Source organism: Nilaparvata lugens, chromosome 2, assembly GCF_014356525.2.
Source record: "Nilaparvata lugens isolate BPH chromosome 2, ASM1435652v1, whole genome shotgun sequence".
NCBI classification, from domain to species: domain Eukaryota; kingdom Metazoa; phylum Arthropoda; class Insecta; order Hemiptera; family Delphacidae; genus Nilaparvata; species Nilaparvata lugens.
Window position 1 is genome coordinate 8,672,702 of NC_052505.1, and position 22,831 is coordinate 8,695,532.

General features: G+C 34.6%; 1 protein-coding gene across 1 annotated transcript in view; it reads right to left on the reverse strand.

The window, feature by feature from the left end:
• The window catches only part of LOC111052315, a 99,858-nt gene that overhangs the window by 56,137 nt on the left and 20,890 nt on the right, over nucleotides 1-22,831 (reverse strand). The window contains exon 2 of the mRNA XM_039419979.1: nucleotides 11,113-11,287. Within this exon, the coding sequence (XP_039275913.1) occupies nucleotides 11,113-11,269 (157 nt within the window). The 5' untranslated portion in view covers nucleotides 11,270-11,287. The remainder of the gene's footprint in view (nucleotides 1-11,112; nucleotides 11,288-22,831) is intronic.

Consider the following 22,831-nt stretch of genomic DNA (forward strand, 5'->3'; position numbering starts at 1 on the left):
TACTGTAAATTGAATAATCAATGATGAATTATAAACCACTTATCATACTGAAATAAGAAGCTTTGCTTGATAATTGTGATTGTTTTTGAGATTCCAAGAGTTAAAGAATTATATGCCTAGAACAAATTCGTTTCAATTATACGTTTTATCTTAATATTGTCAATAGATTTTAAAGTACAATCAACAACTTATTTGTATGAACTAGCAAGTTTTTTTTAGAATTCACACCTAAGTGAGCGTTTAGGTAAAGCTTTTGAGTAGGCAGTATAATTCTCTGGAAACTGAGTTGGTAAGTCGAATTATTTAGATTTATCAGTGATTTAGTGGTTCAGGGAAATAGTTGATTCAAAGCAAAGTGTGATAAGCAAGCGAATGGCCAAGCTATAGTAATTGACAAGTTTCCGTTGTAAACTTGTAATCACAGTGTTCCGTGCTCTTATTCCTTCAACACCTGTTCCTTTCTCTATCTAACGTTTTATGTAATGTTTTCAAAGGTTAGACTTGCCAGTTACTTCCTTCAGACAGACTGAGCATTTACTTTGCGGAAGCTGATCTGCGCTGAAAGATCTGAATTTTAAAACGGCCAGAGAATGGAAAGAGATTATTGGCGACCTCACCTGATCGGGTACATCAGTTATGTAAGGCAAGGCTGAACTGAGCCACATCTGTTATGACCTTCACTCCGACTAGAATAAGAAGACACCTGCATGACCTTCCTATCACATTTGAATATGCAATCTGGTATTCTTTTAAGCAAATTCTTCGCGTTCCAACTACGAAATAGATACTATTCTGGAACACCCATTGACTCGTCATTCATTCAGCTTCTTACTGTAGTCAATAATAGACCAATATAGTCCAATAATAGACAATATAGATATTGCAGCCAATATCGATTAAGAGTTTCAGCTCCGGTTTTCAATACACTTATCAAATATCCAATGAGTAATTTATCCTATAGATTTGCGATCAGTTAGATTGGTGTTCTAGAAAACAGGCCTGAGTATTTTGCTCCAATGATTACAAGCTGGAGACTGGGAGCATGGGTTTTAAATGGAGAATGAATAATTGCAATTATTGGTCTAAAATCATACAGTGTTAAAAATACAAGTATATCATTCACGATCTTGGTACCGAATAGTTCTTATGATGAACAATCCTTACAAAAGTGATGAGTGACAAAGCTAATACTGGGTTAATATAGTTTTAAGAACATGTTCTTCTATGAAATGAAAATTCTCTTTCTTCTATCAAAGGTGTAGTACTACCGGTTACTCAAGTAAGGGAGTGTCTCATATTCAACAGAGAGACGCTATCGGAAAGCAAAAGTTTAAAATTATTCAATTCATCAAAAAATAGGAGTGATAGAGATAAGTGATTTAATAAATGCCAATTAGACCTAGATTCAGAATGTCAACTGGATGAAAGCTTACGCAGTTCAAATAAAACTTTCTAATGAAGCTAAAAGGTAAGAGTACCACTTACATAACAGTCATCACAATGGCTTGTGACAAATAATTAAATAGACTGACAAACGTCGTCACAATCGTAAAAATTATGAAAGCCCCATTCAATCCATGAGGGACCAGCGCTAATGTCAATCAGTTTGATAAGTAACGTTTTGATGTCATCACAAATTTTTCTATCTCGTTTCAATCGATGATTGTTTGAATGAAGGCTCCAGGAGGGATTTCAAGCAATAAACGAGCTTAGTATTGTGAAATAAAATTTCAAGTATACGCAACAGCTTCATCCGAGCATGCAGAAAAGAATGGAAGGATATCGCTCAGGAAATGACCGTTTACAATCAACCGGAAGGTCGTAGCATTTTGTTCCTACGTGAATTTTGAGGAAGAAACTAATTGTACAAGAGATAGTTAGATTTCTATACTATGTTCTATGATTACGTTTTTCGGAGTTTTCACTTTGAAATGCTATAAATAGTTGGTTAAAATCCAACTCAGCTTTAGGCTAACCCACAATAGATATATTGCATGAGGTATTTATTTTATTTGACTAATTTGCGGCACAATTAGTTGAATCACTATCAATCGATCACACCTGTGAGATCAATAAATTGATCACATCAATACTCTCATAATCTCATAAAGTTTGGTAAGCAAGGACTTTAAGAACAATTCTCTGTAATGACTCTAATGATGATTTGAAAAAAAGTTTTGAAATAAATAAAATCATTGTACTGGGAAAATTCAGTGAATGACATAAAAAAGGCAAATATATATCCACCATGAATCGATCACACCTGAGAGGTTAATGAATTAATCACATCAAGTCTCTCATGATCTCATGAAGTTCGATAAACAAGGACTTTTGGTATGTGGCAAGAACCACTCTAATGATTTGAAAATTGAAGTTTTTAAATAAATTAGTTGATTCATTACACTGGGAAAATTCAGTGAATGACATAAAAAATGCAAATATATCCATCCAAGAACACGTATAATACAGTCAAAAATCTATGTTCAAGGTCCAATGTATTGATTAATGTTCACCAACTCTACATTGAATAAATATATTGAGTCTCTCATGAATTATCGCTCTCTCTTGATTTGATTTATACTGTATATGTTTATAATAATAAGTTTATCATTAAGATTTTGATTTTTATGTATAAGTTTTCATTCAAGTTTATATATCCTTATAACATTTGTATTGTGTAACTTGTGTTAATAAGGCAAGTTTTGAGGTTTTACCTGTTTTCCTCCACATATTTTTTGTATGAAAATAAATAAATGAACATCAAGTAATGTTTTACTATTTAACTCATAGTATTTAACCGTTATCAATATTATGACCATTCATATTTTATCCTTATTTTTGATAAACTTCAGTTATTTTGACAGAGTTATAACAAATACTTCAATGTATTTAAAATTAAAGGTTATCAATTCTATAAAGCTTCAGCCATATTTCAGAAACAAAACAGTGCATCGGTCCAATGAATTCGCATTTTTCTAATATTAACAGTTGTCAGGGAAAACTGATTTGACTTGATCAATAAAAATTGATGGATCAATGAGCCTAGACTGGTTAAGGCTAGTAGAGGCTCTTGAGTCTCAATTTAACGCTTTCTTCAAAGCCTAATGATGATCATTATTCAAATGTCACCGCTTCCTCGGACATTATCAAGGAAAAACGTCCTTGTTCAGTTTGAGCTATGTACACAACTTCAAAAAAACACTTTTTTCATTTGAATCTTCATGATTCTAAGCTGAACTAGGCTATTCCATGAAATATTGAGACTTGATTCATGTGTAGAAGCCCAAATAATGGATATCTCGAGGCTATTATCAAATTATTTTAGGTCGAGGCTTTTATAATTATTATGATATCTGAGGTAGAAGAAGCCTCGAGATATCCATTATTTCGGCTTCTTATTAGTACATTCTGGCAGATCATCGCTCTCCGATCATTGGATATGGATACATTGTATCGCTCTCCTATATCAGTGGATATCCATAGATACTACTGTACTAATTTTTATAGAATCAGTATTTATTTCAAATATTCATCTGTACCGATTTCTTCTCTCAATAAACTCTGACACAGTGGACCTACTTTTCACCCTATTGAGAAATAATCTTTCTCCTTGGTCTGAAAAGAAATCGAATAAATAATAGAATGAGACAAATAAAACAATAAGGTAATGATTGTCGGCATAAATTTGAATTCTCACCACAACTATTGCTTTGTATGAGCCTATAAGCAAGCAACTGGAACTAAAACGGTTTGATAGAAAGCATGAATTGAGTGATATGCTCCATAATCATGTCAAATTCCATACTCATAAATATATGAATACATAGTATTCAAATACATAAATTTTGTAATCAATCTGTACTAATAAATTGAGAACTATTAACAATTACTATTGTCATTTCTAGGGATTTTCACGACTATGTGATTGATATTCTTTTGTGAGTACCACGATGATGAAAATTCCCTCACAAATCAAGAGGCTGTAATTCAATTCACGATTGACAAGTTGGCTGTTTCATAAGTGATGGAAATGTGCGACTGCGTCTTATGAAATAACAATTGACAATTATTGTTACTGGTGCTAATTTTTGATCACGTATGAGGGCAATCGTGACGGTAGAAGCCGAATCATGAGGGCTCACTCTTTGACAAGTTGAAAACCTAGGCAATGAAGCTGTATTGCATAAAACAATAATACAGTTCTACTATTGTCATCAACGCACGCATAAAATTTTTGTAACAGTGTTCAATCTCACGAGAAAAGATGACAATGATAAATTATTATAGACACCTTGTTTTGTTTAATCAGAGATAATAAACAATTACATCATTTCAGTCTCTCATAGTTTGATAAGAATCCAACAATATTTTGTGAACAATTATCAATTACAGTATATGAATATGATTGGCATAAATTTTAAATGATAAATTCCGTTGAGAAGTTTTAGCAGATCGTCTAATTAATTTTTACAGTTATAACTATTTTCTATTCATTCACAGGAGTAGTATATTGGAAAAATAATTGATAGAATTCCAGCTATTACTATTACTATTACGCTATTATCAGAAAATACATTTTGTTGGAAATTTTATTCAAGAGACTGAATCCGCTTTCAAAACACCACACTATTAAACAAAAGGCAATGAATCCCAGATGAATTCTGTCACGATAATATTGCAATTGAACCCGTAATGAATTTATTCATTAATTTCACAACTCCTACATGACATCAAATTTTTAGTATCACTTAAATGACTGGTGACATGTCAAAGTTAATCTTGAACGCATACCTTCATTGACCTAAATTAAACGGGATGGCATCACCTGCCTAACATTGTATTCAATGAGTAGCCTACATATAATGATGGTAATGCTACATCAGTAATAAAAATACTGAGCATCCATCAAGACGGAAATGAACAAGTGAAGATTGAACAAGACTGATGGAGGCAATTGATGGATCCACTTTATAGAATATATTATTAGTCATAGACATCAGATTGATTCCTATTATTTACAGCAAGAACAATCAAGATCATTGTCTAGTTGGTATTCCTCATTTGGAAGATTCCTTACCTCAAGAAGAACCACTGAGCAGTGAAAGGTATGCATTCATTACGGTATGGGAGTCAAGAAATTCCTCATTAAAACATGACCGATGAGCTTGAATGAAGACGTAAATCAACTCTTATTGCTTATTCTTCATCCGACCAAACATGTACTAACAGTACTTATCCTCTCTCATTATTTATTCTTTTTCATTTGCTTCACTGTTATGGATCATGAGAGAGCATGACCTCACCTGATGATCAATGTGACTGATGACCAAAATTTATCAAAGACCAAAATTTTTGGCAAATAAATGAGGAAAGGTGGACAAATGCTTTGAAATATCATTTATATGTTGTTGTTGTTATTGATTGTTGATACATCTCATTCTCACTAATTAATATTACCAATACCAATTTATACAAAATTGTACATTAGTGTAAATTTTCAGGATTGAATTAAGAATTGGCCATCTCTAGCGACTGAGAGATAATGTATAAGAGCGCCTGGCTCCACGCTGATCTAAAGGTGCGTACAGACTGTCGCTCTGCTCCGCAACCGAACGTCACTCCAGCAGAGCGATTGATGATCGACCGGCGAGCAACAGTGGTTCGACCGGGGAACGCGAGAAGATCTAAACCTAGCTCCGCAGTGCAGGCTGGTTGCTTGGCTGAATCGGACTAGGCGCTGAGACAGCAAATAATAGCAGCGTTGGTGGGAATGCGAGCGGCCGCAGTAACATCTTCCACCCAGCAATGGTCGGCGTAGTTCCGCCTAGCGGACAGACGAAAGATCAAACCAGTCGGTTATTTGATCCCTCCAGCCAGGCTCAGCCAAGCAGCCGAGACAATAGAACAATGGAGTGGCAGTCTTATCGCATTCATCAGCAGTTTTCTTTCTCACGATTATTTTGATTTTTGTGTTGCCTATAAACTCCAGTCACCAGTAAAAGGTTTCCAGAAACGTGATGTACTACCATATTAATGACTTTTCATGATGATTTTCAATTATTTAAAAACATTGTTGACATTCTGAGCCTTTAGGCTAAACTGGGGTCTCTGAGAACGAATCTGCAATCTGAATTTCTCTATCACGAAAAATAACGAAAAAAATCCAGCTGTTGATCTTCCGACAACCATTAACAGTCATCCTGCAATGCGGCCGAACACTTCCAAGCCAGACATCCATCTCAAATGACAACAACGCCAAGCTGTAAGAAACCATCCTGCACTGCGGCGCTAGGTTAACATCTTCCGTAACGTTCATGATGGGTGCGTGGGCGGTGCGACTGTGGTTCGATGGTAGTACGAGGGCGGTACGAGGGCGGTACGAGGGAGGAGCGTGCTCGGTGCGGGTTGGAAGCACGAATATGTGTACGCAGCTTAAGGCTTCATCAACAACCACGATCGTCTTGATATAGGAAACATGTTTAATCAAATTTTGCTCCATTATTCTTGAATAATAATAACAGTAATAATATCGAGTGACTAGAGTTGATAGAATCAGAAATACTGATATAAGACAGGTTTTATTGGTTGCTCCTCTACATGAAAGAATTATTCAAAATAGACGCAACTGGTGCAGTCATTTGGATAGAATGCCACCTGGAAGAATTCCCGTTGTAGTCCAAAACTATAGACCTACAGGAAAAAGAGATGTAGGGAGACCAATATCGAGTGACCTGGCTGGCTCAGGTCTGGTGTCAGTGTTTTCAGGTCGCAACTTTTATTTTTGAATAAAATTCATAATATGAATGTAATAATCACACTCAATACATCAAATTTTTCCCATAGCTTACAATGTTAATAGAAGGTCAACTTGTATTGGTTTTGTTTTTCATTTCATTGTTGATTCGTGAACTTCCTGGGTAATTTCTCACCCGTATGCACCATCCGAGTTTCAACAGAGAAAGATCAGCTATTGATTTAAACCAGGAATATAATATTATTATGATAGATGCGGCGGGAACATAGCTACAGGTAAATCTGGTCCATCCTACAAGTAAACCTGGTGTTCAAAGTAGACGGTGCATATTGACATAAGACTCATCTCATTCTAAGGCAACACAAATTAACCAAATGATTTCATTACGTTTACATTTATTTGCTGCATGTCCACCCACACTACTGTTCCATAACTTTTCTATGCCTTATTCTTCAACTACGTGTTTTCAACGAGACAATGTAAGAATAAAACGAGAAGAGGCGTATTTCAGGTAGTGCGTCAGGAATGTCGGAGTGAGCCGCGTGGGTCGCGTAACTGAGGGGCGATGTCGCAAGACGCCTAGAAAGTGTTTTCTCTATTTATTTGAAGAGAAACGTAGCTGCTATTAGCATAGAGAGTCGGCCAGTGTACTAGTAGGCAGGAGGCATACGTCGGACGGCGTACGTATGGCCGACGCGCTCGGCGGTGCAAGACAGCGGCAGGATGCGGAAGACGTCTGACAAGACTCCGCCAATTATGATGGTTCGCATCTATCTGAAGAGCCTTCACTGCGTTTCACAATTGTCAATAGGCCATCTCTTTCAAGTGCCGCCCCACCTTATGAATCTTCTTCACTCCTCGAGGAGAGAAAGTCGTACCGTATGTCACCTTGACTGCTCAGAAAACAATAGGTTTCATGGCGTATCCACACCATAAACTACGTCAAGAGCATCAACAATACAGTGAGGATGGTGCGGATGTGATACCTTGTGCTATATTGCTGAGTTCACTGTTCAGGGAGACCGGAGCTAGAATCTGTTCAATATCACATTTATAGGGAGATTTTTTTATGAAGATGTTTGATATATTTGATATTTATTCAATTCGTCTGACAAGACCTATGGCAAACTCTTATAAAATTGAACTAAACAAAAAATATATAACACTTCTAAATTTAAATAAAATACATAATGAAAAATATTAGTGGAAATTAATACAAATGATGTAAATAATGTAGGCTAATTTATCGGATGGGCAGAATTCGCAGGGAAGTGAAAATTTGAAAGGTACAAAAGGTACAGAAGACAGCGATGGTTAGATGACAATAATAATAATTGTTCTCTAGAAGAAAATGTAGAAATTACAGGGCGATTTTACTGAATGAAAATATCGAATATGATGATAATAATATTTTAACGGCGTTCTTCATCATCAATTAATTATAATTGTTTTCAAAGTTAGAGTTCAGTTTTTCATAGTTATTAAATGCCGCATAATGTGGTTCAAAATATGAGTACTAGCAGGGAAAAACCTATACAGATTGTTTAGGATTCTATATTATTCTAAATTCTATTATTATTAAACTCCTACACTGGAATTCGGATTTACTAGGAACCAACTAATCCTATTCATTTATCTATTTATAATTGTAATGATTTGATTGTATGGTATGAGATGTTGTGGTATTTATCCATAGTTGAAAGAATAAGAAGTTGATGTTGTCAATACCACTTTAATTTATTCGAAAATTAATTCATATTACAGAACCAGGTTTCATGGTAACACCTACCACATCTTCAGCTGAACTAATGTGTTTGTTATTGTTGAAGGAAAATTTTTCCTTTATAATTGAATAATTGAGCTGACAAAAGTCAACTTCCACATACAGTAAATCCACATAAATACATTCTATACTCACTGCATAAATCAGCATGTAATTGTCTCTTTGATAGTTACGGAAGAGTTGATAATGCAAATAGTTTTAAAAAATCCTTGTTATTCATTTCTATGAGCATGAACATTCTTAGTATTTTGTAAGACGCAACATTCTGATTTTATGCATTGGAAATCTGCTGCTTCGACAGAATAATTTCGGTGACAACTCCTGAAATGTGTGAATGATATGATTGATTCGCTCTGCTTGGTGAGAAATCTCTTCTCAATTTTATACACTCGGAAACGGATACAAAATCGTCCATCACAGGGATCACAAGGTTCGATTGGTTCTGATATGTTGGAGTAGTATAAGTGTGGCTAACAGGAAATCCGGATTCCAAACCCAGTCAATACGATGGAACCATAAAAATGAGGTATTGAAGTTATTTCGTAGGCATTAATGATGTTAACATAAGTTGAATGTTGGAATTATTATCATGGGCAACGAATATGAAATTATGAAGATGTCCATGGCTGGAACTTCTCTCAATTTTATAATATGATAACGTATTCATATTTTACATTTTCAGAAACCATCAAGATAGTAATATTTGAATTGCTTTCAACATGTTAACTTACTGTAAACTATCTTATACGAAATTAGTAACAATTGATTAGTAAATTTAAAACAAACTATCAAACCGAATGTACATTCGTTTAGTAACATAAGACATTTTCAGTTGATCAAATGATGTGCTCCTATGCTCTTCATCTTCGGCATACATTTTTTCTTTATTTTGGCTTTGTTTGAAACATTGCATTTGCACATAGAGACAAACTATCATCGTCAACTGTCAAATACTTTCAATACATCTTTAAAATAATATCTGTCGAATACTATAACTATTTTTAATCAGTTCAAACTTTCCACTAGTGATGCTGAGGTCATGGAGTCTATTGATATTTATTATGAGCTAATATTCTCACAGACTTCGATTTGAGTGACAAATAATCCTGACTCACACTGATTCAATTCATTCTTCTAGTCTGAACTGAGAGGTGTCATAGCCTGCTCCACATTCTATCAGAATAATGCAGTTAGTAAAGATAGTCAAAATGGAAAAATGGGTGGAAAAATCGTCCATCCATCAAATAATGAATATATAGTAAACCCTGTTTCTATCAAATAATGATGGAAATTGTTAGGACAGATGATATAAATACAGAAAAAGGTTTGCTACTGTCTGAAGCTTGAAAAAAGATGATACAATGTTACGGTAATCATTTCGAGATAAATGAATGCACTAGAATGTTGAACAACAAGGAGTGATGGATAAATAACAATTTAGTTTGGTCAAGTATGATTTGACTCAACCTGGTCAAATATGATTTAAAATTGAAGTTTCATTAGGATCTTGAAGAAAGCTATAGTAAGAAACTGAGGGTAATGATTATTCTGTTAGTTAATGAAAGTAAAAATAAACATCGTTACACAAATAATCTGCCCTACTAACATTTCATTGATCTTTTTACAGATTTTTTCTGCAAGCAGATCCTAGGAAGAAGAGATACGAAACTGGATCGAGTGTATCATTACACAACCGGCGAAAGTAGATGTCCTCTTACAATTAGGATACAATTAAAGTCTCATTTGTTGCACAATATTTTGAAGTTGACATACGATAACAGAGAAGAATTTATCAAATATATTGCTATTGAAGATATACTGTTTTTTTAGTAATTATATGGGATATTATGTACTAATAATTTCATGAATTGAGTCCCAATTTTGATCGATGAGTTATCTCACTTCGAATTACAAATTTCCCGGGCTGACAAATAATTTTTGAATAGTAGTGCTCATCGAATTAACAGTAGCAGAAGTCTTCGAGGTGAATTACAACATTCAATTTGGATTTTCGTTTGATAATAATACTCAAATTACAGACTTCAAGAATTTTGAATATCGATTGATAACAAATTTTATAAGTGGTATTATCACATTTAATCCGGACGCAAATGTACTTCCGCGGTCATTTTCGGAAAAGTTGTCTCAATTTCTTCATGAGAAATGTTATGATAATAATTCGAAATCACAGGCAAAAACGTGAGCATCATGCGCTGGCCGTCAGGGGTTAGTTACATGGCATGTATTTTGATAGCCGTTCAAGACCGTTCTCAGAGTGTTTTGCACGAAAATATCTGGAAAACCTTCTTTATAATAATAATTGTTGTTAGATAAAGGTTTCCCTAAACTAATACCATGAATAAGTTTTGGTTTGGGCCTGATTTCATCTAAATCATCATTTGTCATTTCTTATATTTGTGAATTCTTGACTGGAAAAATGGAATGAAAGGACAATGAAGTTCAGAATCTCATGAGGAGGATATGTGTTATGTTTTATTTAAAGTTGAAGCTCTGTTGTTGAATTGGTAATTTCTGAGAGAGAAATATATGTAATTATTAATTGATATTTACTCACCCTTGGGCATTCCGCAGGGTCCCTTGGTGCGGCTGTTGTCGAGGAAGTCGAGGTCATACTTCCTGGCTGGTGGGAACGTGAGCGCCACATGGCCTAGCGCCAGAGGGGCGAGTCCGCCCAACCCCAGCGCTAAAATGGACAGCCAAATGAGCGGCATCACATCACGTCCCAGCACCTACAACAATAACAAACACTATGAAAATCAACAATAAAGTTGTCCAAAGCAACATCAACTCATATAAAACAACAATTGTAAAACTGGCTGAATCCAATAGGATCGCTTTGCTCGGCTGCATTTCAAACATACTTCATTAGCAGTGATATCCATCAATCTTTCAAACTCGATCCAATCACAAGCTTTAATTCCAATTTTTAAGCTTAATGTAGCTCTTAGGAGGCCCATATGCATAATCTTGGTTTAAACGGAGAATATCGGGGGCCAAGCTTCGCTCTGTAGTACCAAAGCATAAAAAAATTATTACGAAAGAAAAATTATAATAATATTCATAATTCATACAGAAATCTTCTATCTAATCACAGTGGATTGAGATTAATTCTCAGAGGAATGCAAAAATTTCCCTCACAAAGGCTCGGTTGCACAAAAGCCGGTTAAATATTAATCCTGATTAATTTCACGTGAACCAAATCTGAAATAGTATATTTCGCACCTAGAGCAGAAAATGAGATTCTTCCGGCTCGGAATCGGTTTTCAAGTCCGAGGCCGTAGGCCGAGGACTAGAAAAGATTGAGAGCCGGAAAAACATTTTTGTCCCTGGTGCGAACGATATTTTTCGCCACACTACAGGTATTGCTGACAAAATAAATAAAGAATACTCGTTAAGTTATCGTACCTATCTCTTGATTTTAGTGGTAGAAGATTTACAGTCAGAATTTTACTGAAATTTACATTTCAGATTCTTTTAAAATTTCACTTGGAATATCACAGACGTCGTCATCTTCAAGCATTTTTGAAAATTCGGAATGTGCTAATCAACAATAAATAATTGAATAAAAATGTTTGCGAAGCGAACTCTGAATTAATTTGATTCGAAAATCGAACTGAAATAATTGCAACTTCAGATGAAGAATGTTGACACTCGCCCGATCTAGCGGATGACTAGATGTTACCGGATCTACCCGATGTTAGCGGATAGAAAGAGTACGTTTTCCGGTCTAGGCCGGAAAGAAACCCTTTTCTGACGTCAGACGAGAGTCGTCTGCAAACAAGGTCTTTCAGATCTACGTAGGGACTGGAAAACAGCTGCTTTCTGTGCAGTGTGGTGAAAAGACCATTTCAAAAAAATGTTTCTACTGGAATCATTCAGGATTAAAAATAACCCGGATTTTTTGCAACCGGCACTAAGTAGCTGATTGAATGATTAAAAAAGTTCGACAGCTGAGTCATAATAATTTTGACACAGTCCCACACACATAAACTCGCTCACTCACTTCCATCATCAACAGTCGATGGAATAATTATTATCAGCGGTTTTTCCAAAGATGGATAATAATTATCCTTTTAATGTCCTTCAGCAAGTTTCGCCAGGGATGAGACCTAGTGAAATCGAATTTTTATATTATAAACCTATGTTCTGAATTTCGTGAGAATCGTTAAGAGCCGTTTTCGAGATACGGTGACATACAAACATATAAAACATCTAAACATATAAACAGAAATTGCTCCTTTAATAGTATAGGATATTATAGAATAGTTTTCCCTTTTTGTGTAGTTGATAAGTTGATATTGTGGTAATTATTCATATTGAATGAAAAAGACTAAGAAATTGTCAACAACCACAGATTTATTGATAGGCCTACTCAGGAAGACCGGTTTCGGTTATCACACCAATTGCTCGTTAAATAGTATAGGATAGATCAGCTGTTTGTTTAAACCAGGAATGACACACATCGTGTGCACAATAAATTAAAGTGTAGACATTATTTTCATGATACGTTGATTAGCATTTAAACGAAGATGGTGCATAATAGGAAACTCAAGTTCTCTTCACACTTAGCTATGCTACGTTGAAATACGCCCTATCTTCCAATGTTAAATCCTACAAATCTGTCCCGTTCATATCAGCGTAGCTTAGCTCTTAATATTGGGAGATAAGACGGATACGTCTTTCGAAGACGTTTTTCAGCGTAGCGTAGCGTAGCGTAGCGTAGCTATAAATATATATTTTTAAATTATAGGTGTGAAGAGACCTTTGGAGTTGCACTGTCTATATCGAGACTGAGAAGAAGGATACTATCCTCTTCTACATGGATATTTGATTGAGATATTATAAGATTAATAAATTATAGTGATAACAATTAATGAACACTCTACATTCATGTTGGATTAATATGAAAATAGTTTAAATTTGTGCAATTGATGAACTTTTATACGTTTTTTTAACAAAGAATAGCCACAGTATAGCAGAGATAAAATATAATATTCTGTATCTATATCTTCTTTCTGGTATTAGCTTAGTGCAAGGAAAATAGAATAAAATTTCATAGACAGAGGAAAGTAAACAGTGAAATAGTTCTTTCGATGAATGTAGGCTACATCCGGACAGTAAAACTTATTTTGTTCTGCAAAGTACTGATTGTTTCACTTTCTTCAAACGAAATTCACTTCAGGAGATCATGATCTACTCTGCGAAAACATCTAGCGTGCGCTATGCTATCTTTAGGTGAAAAACTCCGTTGATTGATAAAATTCCTTATCCATTATAAAAGCTTGCAAAAGAAGGAATCTTTTAAATAATCTGAATAATTTTTTATCATAATGAGACTACTTGGACAATAATTATTATTGAATTCCACTATTTAGGCTTGATCAAAAATCAACGATATTATGTACTACATTATATAAATTAGATAACATAACCAAGTACAAATGTTTCAGTAAATGAATTTATTTCAACAATGAGAAACGTGTTCTAAACAGAGTCTTCATGAGAATGTTTTAAAGTACTCAATCAAAGTGAACTGGAAAAATCGATTTTCAAGGAATATACTTGAAATAATTTATATTTCATATCATCGAAGAAGATGAATTATTGATCTTCTTATACAGAGCTCAAATTTACAGGCTACGTAAATATTATTTCGCCACTTTCTTTGTGATAGTATTCCGAAGTTTCGAAGTCATTCAATTTCTAGTCTGAGAAAAGTTGGAATATAATATCTTCCAACTACCAATAGATGATTGAACAGGAAAAAAACTGGACTTGAGACCGGTAAACATAAGCTCACGTGAACTGGGTCTTCCGCCTCTTCGTTCATCAGCTATGATATTCAATTTCTCCTTCAGAAACAGGTTGAAGCCGGTCTGGGTCTGCGCCCCAGCCAAGCTCGTCTTGCCATTTTTGTTTAGCACCTCATCTCATCAGTACACTCCCTTGCCCTGCCAACTGCCAACTACACCATGTGAATAACGGGCTGGCTTCAATCTCAACACTTTGAAATCAGTTATAATATATAGTGCACCAATATTCGTTGCTCGAAAGATAGTAGTGAATAAATAAATAACTCTTAATAGATAATTGAGCCTATCTCTTTGGATGAAACACCTATTCCTATGATGACAATAGACTTGATAAATTCATATCCAGTTTGCAGTCTGTTATAGTAATGGAAAATAGTTTTGGAAATCTTTCAGTCAAACTGGACAGATATAAATCGATCAGGTCAATATCATAATATTATATAGTGAGTTGTGTTTTTTCTGGCTCTAAATTTTGTCAAATTACGCAAAAATATTCAAATTAATGGTGATTTGAGTGTGATATTTTTGTTTTCTATTCTGTTTTTAAACGTCAAAATTTGAAATTCTTGGTTTCCGTTGTTTTTTAGTGAAAATGGACTAAATTTTAGAAAAGTGAAACCATAACCCTATTTTGGACTTTTAAAATGTTATCTAAATTTGGGAGAGAAATAGTACAAGGAGTATCCTTAGTTTTTCTCTCCCAATCAGTGATACTTTGTAACAATTATAAATGAATAAATAAAATAAAAAATAAATAAATATAGTTTACAAATATATATCTCGAGTGGTAATTAATCTCTTCTTCAAAACAAAACCTTCTCAAAATTGAAAGGGATCTAGATAAATGAAGATCTAATTAAAATTAACCATTACCAGCCGTTTCTCATTTAAGTATTCATTTAAAAGCTGCAGTATTAATTTAAAAAATCATAAAACAAAATCAATCTTGTCAATAATTTGATAATAAGAGAAACATATTTTATGAGACATCAGCCAATTTTTAATCTCCAGCAGTGCCTGTAACTGGAAGCAATCATTATTCCTCATGATTAAATGAAAATCCGATTTCATGGAATATTCTTGAGGATACTCTAGCAATCCATGCTGATGTCATGATTGTAACGATCAAATAATTACGATGATTATTATCGAGGTACTTCATCTAAATCTGATAGATTTGATTCTAATTGACTTGTGAATCCGGTTGTTTAAATGGTATACAATTTAATTGAGGTATAGGTTTTGTACGTGGCTTTAATTGGCTAGTGTGGCTGGTTGTTGCAAAGAAAAACAGGTCCTTGTGGACGATTCCGCTTTCTACGTTGTTTTCCGGCTGTAATAGCTAGGCTATTTGCATTACAAAGGTGTTATTATATTTTATGTAATTCCTATCGTGCTGGAGTCGCCGAAATCCGTAGGAAGAGCCTCAGTCAGTCACGTGACGTCCTGTCTTCCTGTTGAGAAGGGTCGAAGCCCTCGGCTGTCGATCGCTGAACGCTGAACGCGCCGACCGCTGAACGCTGAACGCTGAACGCGCCGACCGATGAACGCCGACCGCCGGTACGCAGCTCATAACAAGACTCCCCCAGGGCGACCCAAGTCCCGCTTTCTCCAGATTTCTTTGCCGCGAGCGTCATCCTTCTATAGACTCCATATCGTCGCCACCGAATCATCAACATACTTTCCTATTCAGCTAACTCAAGAAATTAACGACTGATTTAATTCCAGTCCCAAAAGACGAATATTAATTATTTTGTTACGTCAACATAAAACGCCCGCCTACGAACGAAAACCGTTTTATTCGCTTGAAAGCGTAATTTTTTGTGAAGTGACATGAAGCTACTGAATTGAGAAAGAGTCAGCCGATGTTGCGAAAGATGGCAACAACAACCCACATTTAATCCTAACAAAAAATTAACTGGTAGATTTTGGCAAAGTACTATCACACAATAACACTGAGAGAAATGTTCAAGATGGCTTGTGTAATATGCCTTAGCTCTTTTTTATTCATAAAAATGACTGAATCTCGATCCTTTCTGACTAGAAGTTGATATATATTTGAAGATGATACAGTATTTTGTTTGAGAGATTAAAAATATCGTACAAAATAATATTCAGCGAAGTTATTAACTGCTATATTGACTAGATGAAAATTGATAATCCTTCATCAAGAATAAACAAAGTGATGTGAAATGAATGTTAGAATTACCAGAACTCAATAAAATAGGAGTGTTTCAGTCTAACAACTATCCTACGATAGGATTTGATTTTATAGCAAGGAAATTTGATCCATATAGAGTGAGAAACCCCACATATTAGTTGAGAGAGCTTAAATAACCTACTGTATTCAAGTTTTTATAATTAATGAGTGTCATAGTGTTTCTTCAACTTCACAAAAATATTACTACAAAATTAATAATTTTTTGAAAAGCATTTCACACTATTCGACAGAGTCTCGACCAATTCTATTTTCTTTCAAGTTCAAATATTATACTGTGGACTGTTCGGAAAATTATTGAATACTCAAAGTACAAACATCCAAAGTACCCTAACAGGCTACACACATCCATATCAATTCTATTTTGAGATGAATATTTCCAATTATTCCAACTAGCCAAGCACTCACAATTATCGAGTAATTTGTCAGGTCGATCGGCACATGAAATTCCTGCACTTTTCAAAAATGGATGAGCTCTTTTTGCATAACGGTGATTTCTGGCTGGCTAGATTCAGATTGGAAAATGCGCGGCATAACACAATAGAGCAAAAAAGGAGGTGTACGTGATGTCACGTGTGATGGCCTATAGGGGACGGATATGAGTGAAACCCCGACCCGAGCATCGGCCTCTCTATCGCGGTCTCCGACCTGGGACTTGGATCCTTCTTTAGCTGCGTTTGCGTCGACCCCCCTCACCCATCCTAAAAAGTCCTTCGAACGCAGCCATCTTCCGGAGTGCAATGCGTGCCGTTGGCTTTGGCTCTGCCACATTCGTAACGGACTGCAAAACGACTCTCCTAGAAAGCTTCATTGTTTGATGTCAACCAAACACTTCGACTATTAATTGATACTGCAGTCCTTTCCTTACTACACTAAAAAAAAGGCTTTTTTCATTTTTCTTCCCAAATTTTCCTGCTTCTCAAACTGTTGATCAACATTCTAATGAATGTAATTGTCAAGTTTATCAATTTCATGGAATATTTATTGACTACTCACAGTGTTTGGTGAGATGTCGTGATATTGATTCATGAAGAAAAAAGATCTGTAGTGATGAATCAAATTTTGTGATAGTTGATTACACCTCTGTGTTTACATTAATCATCAATTATATTCAAAAATATCAAATAATCAATCAATGATCAAAAATAAAGGCAGTCATTCTATTCTATTAATCTATTCAATACTATTTAATCATCTAATTTATAATTATTATTAATAACTGATTAATTGTGTCAAGCGAATTCCAAGTATAGTACAAAAATTCATCCATTTTGTTTTCATGTTGTAACAGAGTTAAACTGAAAAGTAAAAAAGTCGTGATGAGCTTGAACTTAATTCTAGAATTATATCAATAACGTAAATTGTCGAAGTACACGTTTCACAAACTATAAAAGTTGGATCATCGGTGTTACATTTCAATGTGTCAAATCATTCTACCAGATAGAAGAAAATTAATTTTGAAACTGAGAAATTGAGAGCCCTAGTAAAGCTTCCTAAGTTTGAAATTTACGTACCGTACTCTCCTGAATGAAAACTTTGTAGAAGAAACAATAGATTGAATACTACAGGTTTCATTGACACACCATGATTCTAAAAAGTCTGGAGTTCGCTCTTTGATGACGTTTTCATATCAGGAAAATGTGATGATGTCCACAACAGTTCAAAACACTCATTTTAGTTGAAACACTCATACTGCAATGTTTCTATTTATATTGGAAATATGGGGTTTATCTTACTACATTCTTTTTTATAAACATAGGAAGATCTTGCTTGGGAAGACGCTTGAACAACATCGAACGGAATAATACTATGTACTTTTCAACCTTTGGTGACAGACAAAAGGTTATAAGAATCCACTGAGGATCCAACATCACCGATCTCAACAGGAGAAAAAATTAAATGTCAAGGATAATTATATTCAAATCAAAGTGCGGCTATTCTCAATGCGGATGCATCAAATCATAGCTGGTTTCTATCTTTAGAAAGAGAAGATAGCTTATTCAACCAACGATTAATGAAACTCATTCAATCTACTGTTTTCTTCTTACTCTTAACGATATGTGACCGTATATGACATGACACCCGCATTAGCTATTGGCCAACTGACATCAGTGTGCTGACAAGACCTGTGCAGGTCCTCAATCTAAACGCTGAGGTATTTTCGCAACACACTTGAACACAAAGGGGAACAATGAATGGAGTTTTGAAACATCAAGCTCGCAGCACTGTTGTCGAGATAGTGGAAACTATGTCGACCTGTGAGAACGTTTGCAGGTTTAGCTTCTGGATCCGAATTAGTTGGAACGGAAAATTATCAGATATCAGTGGAACAGTATTGCAATATGTTGGCTAAGTACTGTGACGCACAATTTCTGAGGAATAACAATTATTCTTCCGAATTATGTACCAATGTTTGAGCTTCAGATTAACAAGGATTCATTCTATTCACAACCTTCTAGTGGTCTACATGTAATCGACTGGTAATGAACCCTTGGAAAAAAAGTTTAATTTCTCGAGTCTATAACAAAAATACTTAGTGCCGGTTGCACAAAAACCGGTTGAATTTTAATCATGATTAATTCCACGAGCACTAATCAGAGAAGCCGTCTAATCAAAAAGGTCTTCTCAAATTAATCACGTTTGAAATTTAACCGGCTTTTGTGCAACCGTGCCTCAAACTATACCCATGTCTATGTGTTGAAATTGATGATTAATGGATCAATAGATTGTCAATGTTATGGTAATTGACATGTGATTATCAATATTAGCACTTCATGATCAACTAAACTCATTAGAGACATCAAATGAATCAAACAGTTGCTCAGTTTCTTGTTAACTTATTACATGATGGAATTCTATTCCCCGATTTGATGGGGAAGATCAATAGATTGTCATTGTTATAGTTATTGACATTATGATTGTCAATATTAACACTTGACGATGAACTAACATCAAATTAAATTTATTGTCAACTTATTACATCATGGAATTTCATTCCCTCCTTTTAACAAAAGCCTCCTAAAAAAACGCTGAAGACTGATTCACGAAGTATTATAAAAAAAACTTTTTATTTGGAGGATTGAGGTTCATCCAGCAGAATTCATGTATAGAGGAAATTTGTTCATGAAACAAGGGCATCAATCGCTCTTCCTTTACATACCTTCAAGGTTCAGAGTCACATTTTCGTCCTGACAGTATACCATTATAGTAACATCACATCAGAACCCATGCCTCAGGCTTAGAAACAAAGCATTGAAACAAATAAGAATTGCACGAGCATTTTAAAATTCGGTTGGACTGGATGGCTTCTTCAAAAGCATTATCACGAGTTCTTTAGTATTTCTAAGAAACAATGAAATACAAGTATATACCACAAGAGTGTGATGTGATGGAGTGGGGTAATTCACTTCGCGTGTCACTACTATAAATCAGACACACACATGCAAATGTTACAGGTGTTGTACAATCATCGAAATGTCTGTATGTTTCACAACGAGGTGATCGATGTTTCGTAAACGATTTTGAGGACGAATAAATAAGGATTACTTTTTGAATTACCAACGAGAAAAGAATCTCCTACCTGTAAATTTATGAATTTAAATACAAGTCAACATCATTACAATTATTGGAAGTGAATAATTTCTTCTTTATCTTCTTCTTCTTCTTCTTTTTTTTATTCATCACTATACATCGAATAACATAATAGCATTACTTCCCTCTGTTTTGAGTATAATATTACCTCTTCAATGTTTCTTTCCATTACGAACTGGTTGTAGTCCAGTCAAGGAAAGGTTATAGAGGGAAAAGTTGGGAAGATAATTTTTGACCCCGCAGTTCTGTTAAGGGTAGTGAGGAGGTAAACATATCAAAAGTCCCCACCCCTACCCCCTGTGCTAAGGGGGTGGGGGTGGTTTGAAGGTATCATTTTTTGATTTCTCGCATAAAACTCAAAAACTATGTATCCTAAGGACTTGACTGTTACATAACAAATTAAAGCTTACATAATTTCCTACAATATGCATTTCAAAACTTTTTTATATCTCCTCTAGTTTTCGAGATATTCGCTCTTGAAGGTGTGACATTTTTGAAAAAAAAAACACGTTTGCCACCAATTTTTTTTTTTCATTTTTACTCTTATAACTTTTTAAAAATCGATGGGGAAAATCCATATTGATCATTAGCTTATAGAGCATTAAACTGTTAACTGTTAATCTCTTAACAGAACTGCGGGGTCGAAAATTGTCTTCTCAACTTTTCCTCAGTCATAAAGTCATAATATTGAATTCGTTGAAAGTCACTCATCGAAATGAAAATCACTCCTGAGCATATTTTCTCATGTAACGATTAGGAGTGAGATGTGGGATAGGTTACTCTTTCTACTTTCTCCCAAAACTATTCAGTTTCTGGAGTCGCTACAGATGAATTGTTTAAAGCCTAGATTTTACTTTTTTCTCAACCCAGCTTCAAATGATGGATAACATGGAGTTTTCGATTAATTTCACGGTGGAACAATTATTTCCGGTCGAAATATTTCTTTTGAACGTTAGACAAAAGACAGCTCTCCACTAGAAATCACGTAGGAAAGCAGAATTGTATCTCTTTCAAGACGATTTTTTGTAATAATTGCTGTATGTAAAAGATGTTCAAAATTTTCCATGATGCATGATTTAATGATTCGATTATTTTTATAAACATTTCAATAATACACAAAACACAAATCATTAAAATAATTGATTTTCATTTAAACAATAATATTGTTTATTAGGACTGTATTGGCTGAAACAAAACCCATTCTTGAAAATATTGCCATTTTGCATAGGCCTCAACCTGAGGAGGAGTTATGTTATATCACTTGGTTTTCGTTTGTTAGTTTATTTCATGTGTTCTAAGGCTGTGTGTGTTTGAAGCCTTTAGTGTGTTTTGAAGGCTGTACATGTGACATCAATTCAAGAATGTAGAGATAAAATGATAAATTGGGAGATTGGTTGAATCATTTCAAGATTTTGACTTTCAGGAGATGACAGCTTGAGATTGCCATCGTTTGTAGTTGACATGTTTAAGGTTAATTAATTGTCATATTTCTAATACTTCATAATCTATCTGATTCAGTTTCTGGAGTCGCTACAGATGAATTGTTTAAAGCCTAGATTTTACTTTTTTCTCAACCCAGCTTCAAATGATGGATAACATGGAGTTTTCGATTAATTTCACGGTGGAACAATTATTTCCGGTCGAAATATTTCTTTTGAACGTTAGACAAAAGACAGCTCTCCACTAGAAATCACGTAGGAAAGCAGAATTGTATCTCTTTCAAGACGATTTTTTGTAATAATTGCTGTATGTAAAAGATGATCGGCAAAGATTCAAAATTTTCCATGATGCATGATTTAATGATTCGATTATTTTTATAAACATTTCAATAATACACAAAACACAAATCATTAAAATGATTGTTTAGTATATAAACAACAACATTCATTTTTTATTAGTACAGTATTAGCTGAAACAAAACACATTCTTGAAAATATTGCCATTTTGCAGCCTCAGGCCTCAACCTGAGGAGGAGATATCACTTGGTTTTCGATTGTTACTTTATTTCAGGGTTTTAAGGCTGTGTGTGTTTGACGCCTTCAGTGTGTTTTGAAGACTGTATATGAGACATCAATTCAAGAATGTAGAGATAAAATGATAAATTGGGCGATTGGTTGATTTATTTGAAAATTTAGACTTTCAGGAGATTGCCATCATTTGAAGTTTAAGGGTCATTAGCATAACGTATTTCTAGGATTATTTATCTCATTCAATATCAAGAGTATTAGAAAACAAGAGGTGAGTCCGGTCATAATGTATCGATATCAATTTTCAGTAACTACTGTGGAAAACAATAGTTAGATTTCCAACAGTTATATGGTCCGTATTTACAAACTTGGAAAAAAGTGAGATGAAACGGGAAACAGAGAATAATTAATCCACTGTATATCTTTACGAGATCTCTTCTTCCTTTCATGAATTCGGATCAATTTGAATATATAATTACCTGCTACATGCTGATAATTCAAGTGTGCATAATGGTGGAATTTGAATTTCTCTCCCATCTCCTGATCACAAACCGAGAAGTGAAGCAGGAAACAAGATAGTCCCACAACTAGAGCAAATCATCAACTCAGGAAGCTGGAGAAAAGTGTTGCCTATCAAATTATTCATGCACTCTAATAGACGTGTAATTTGTTGATACTGCTAAA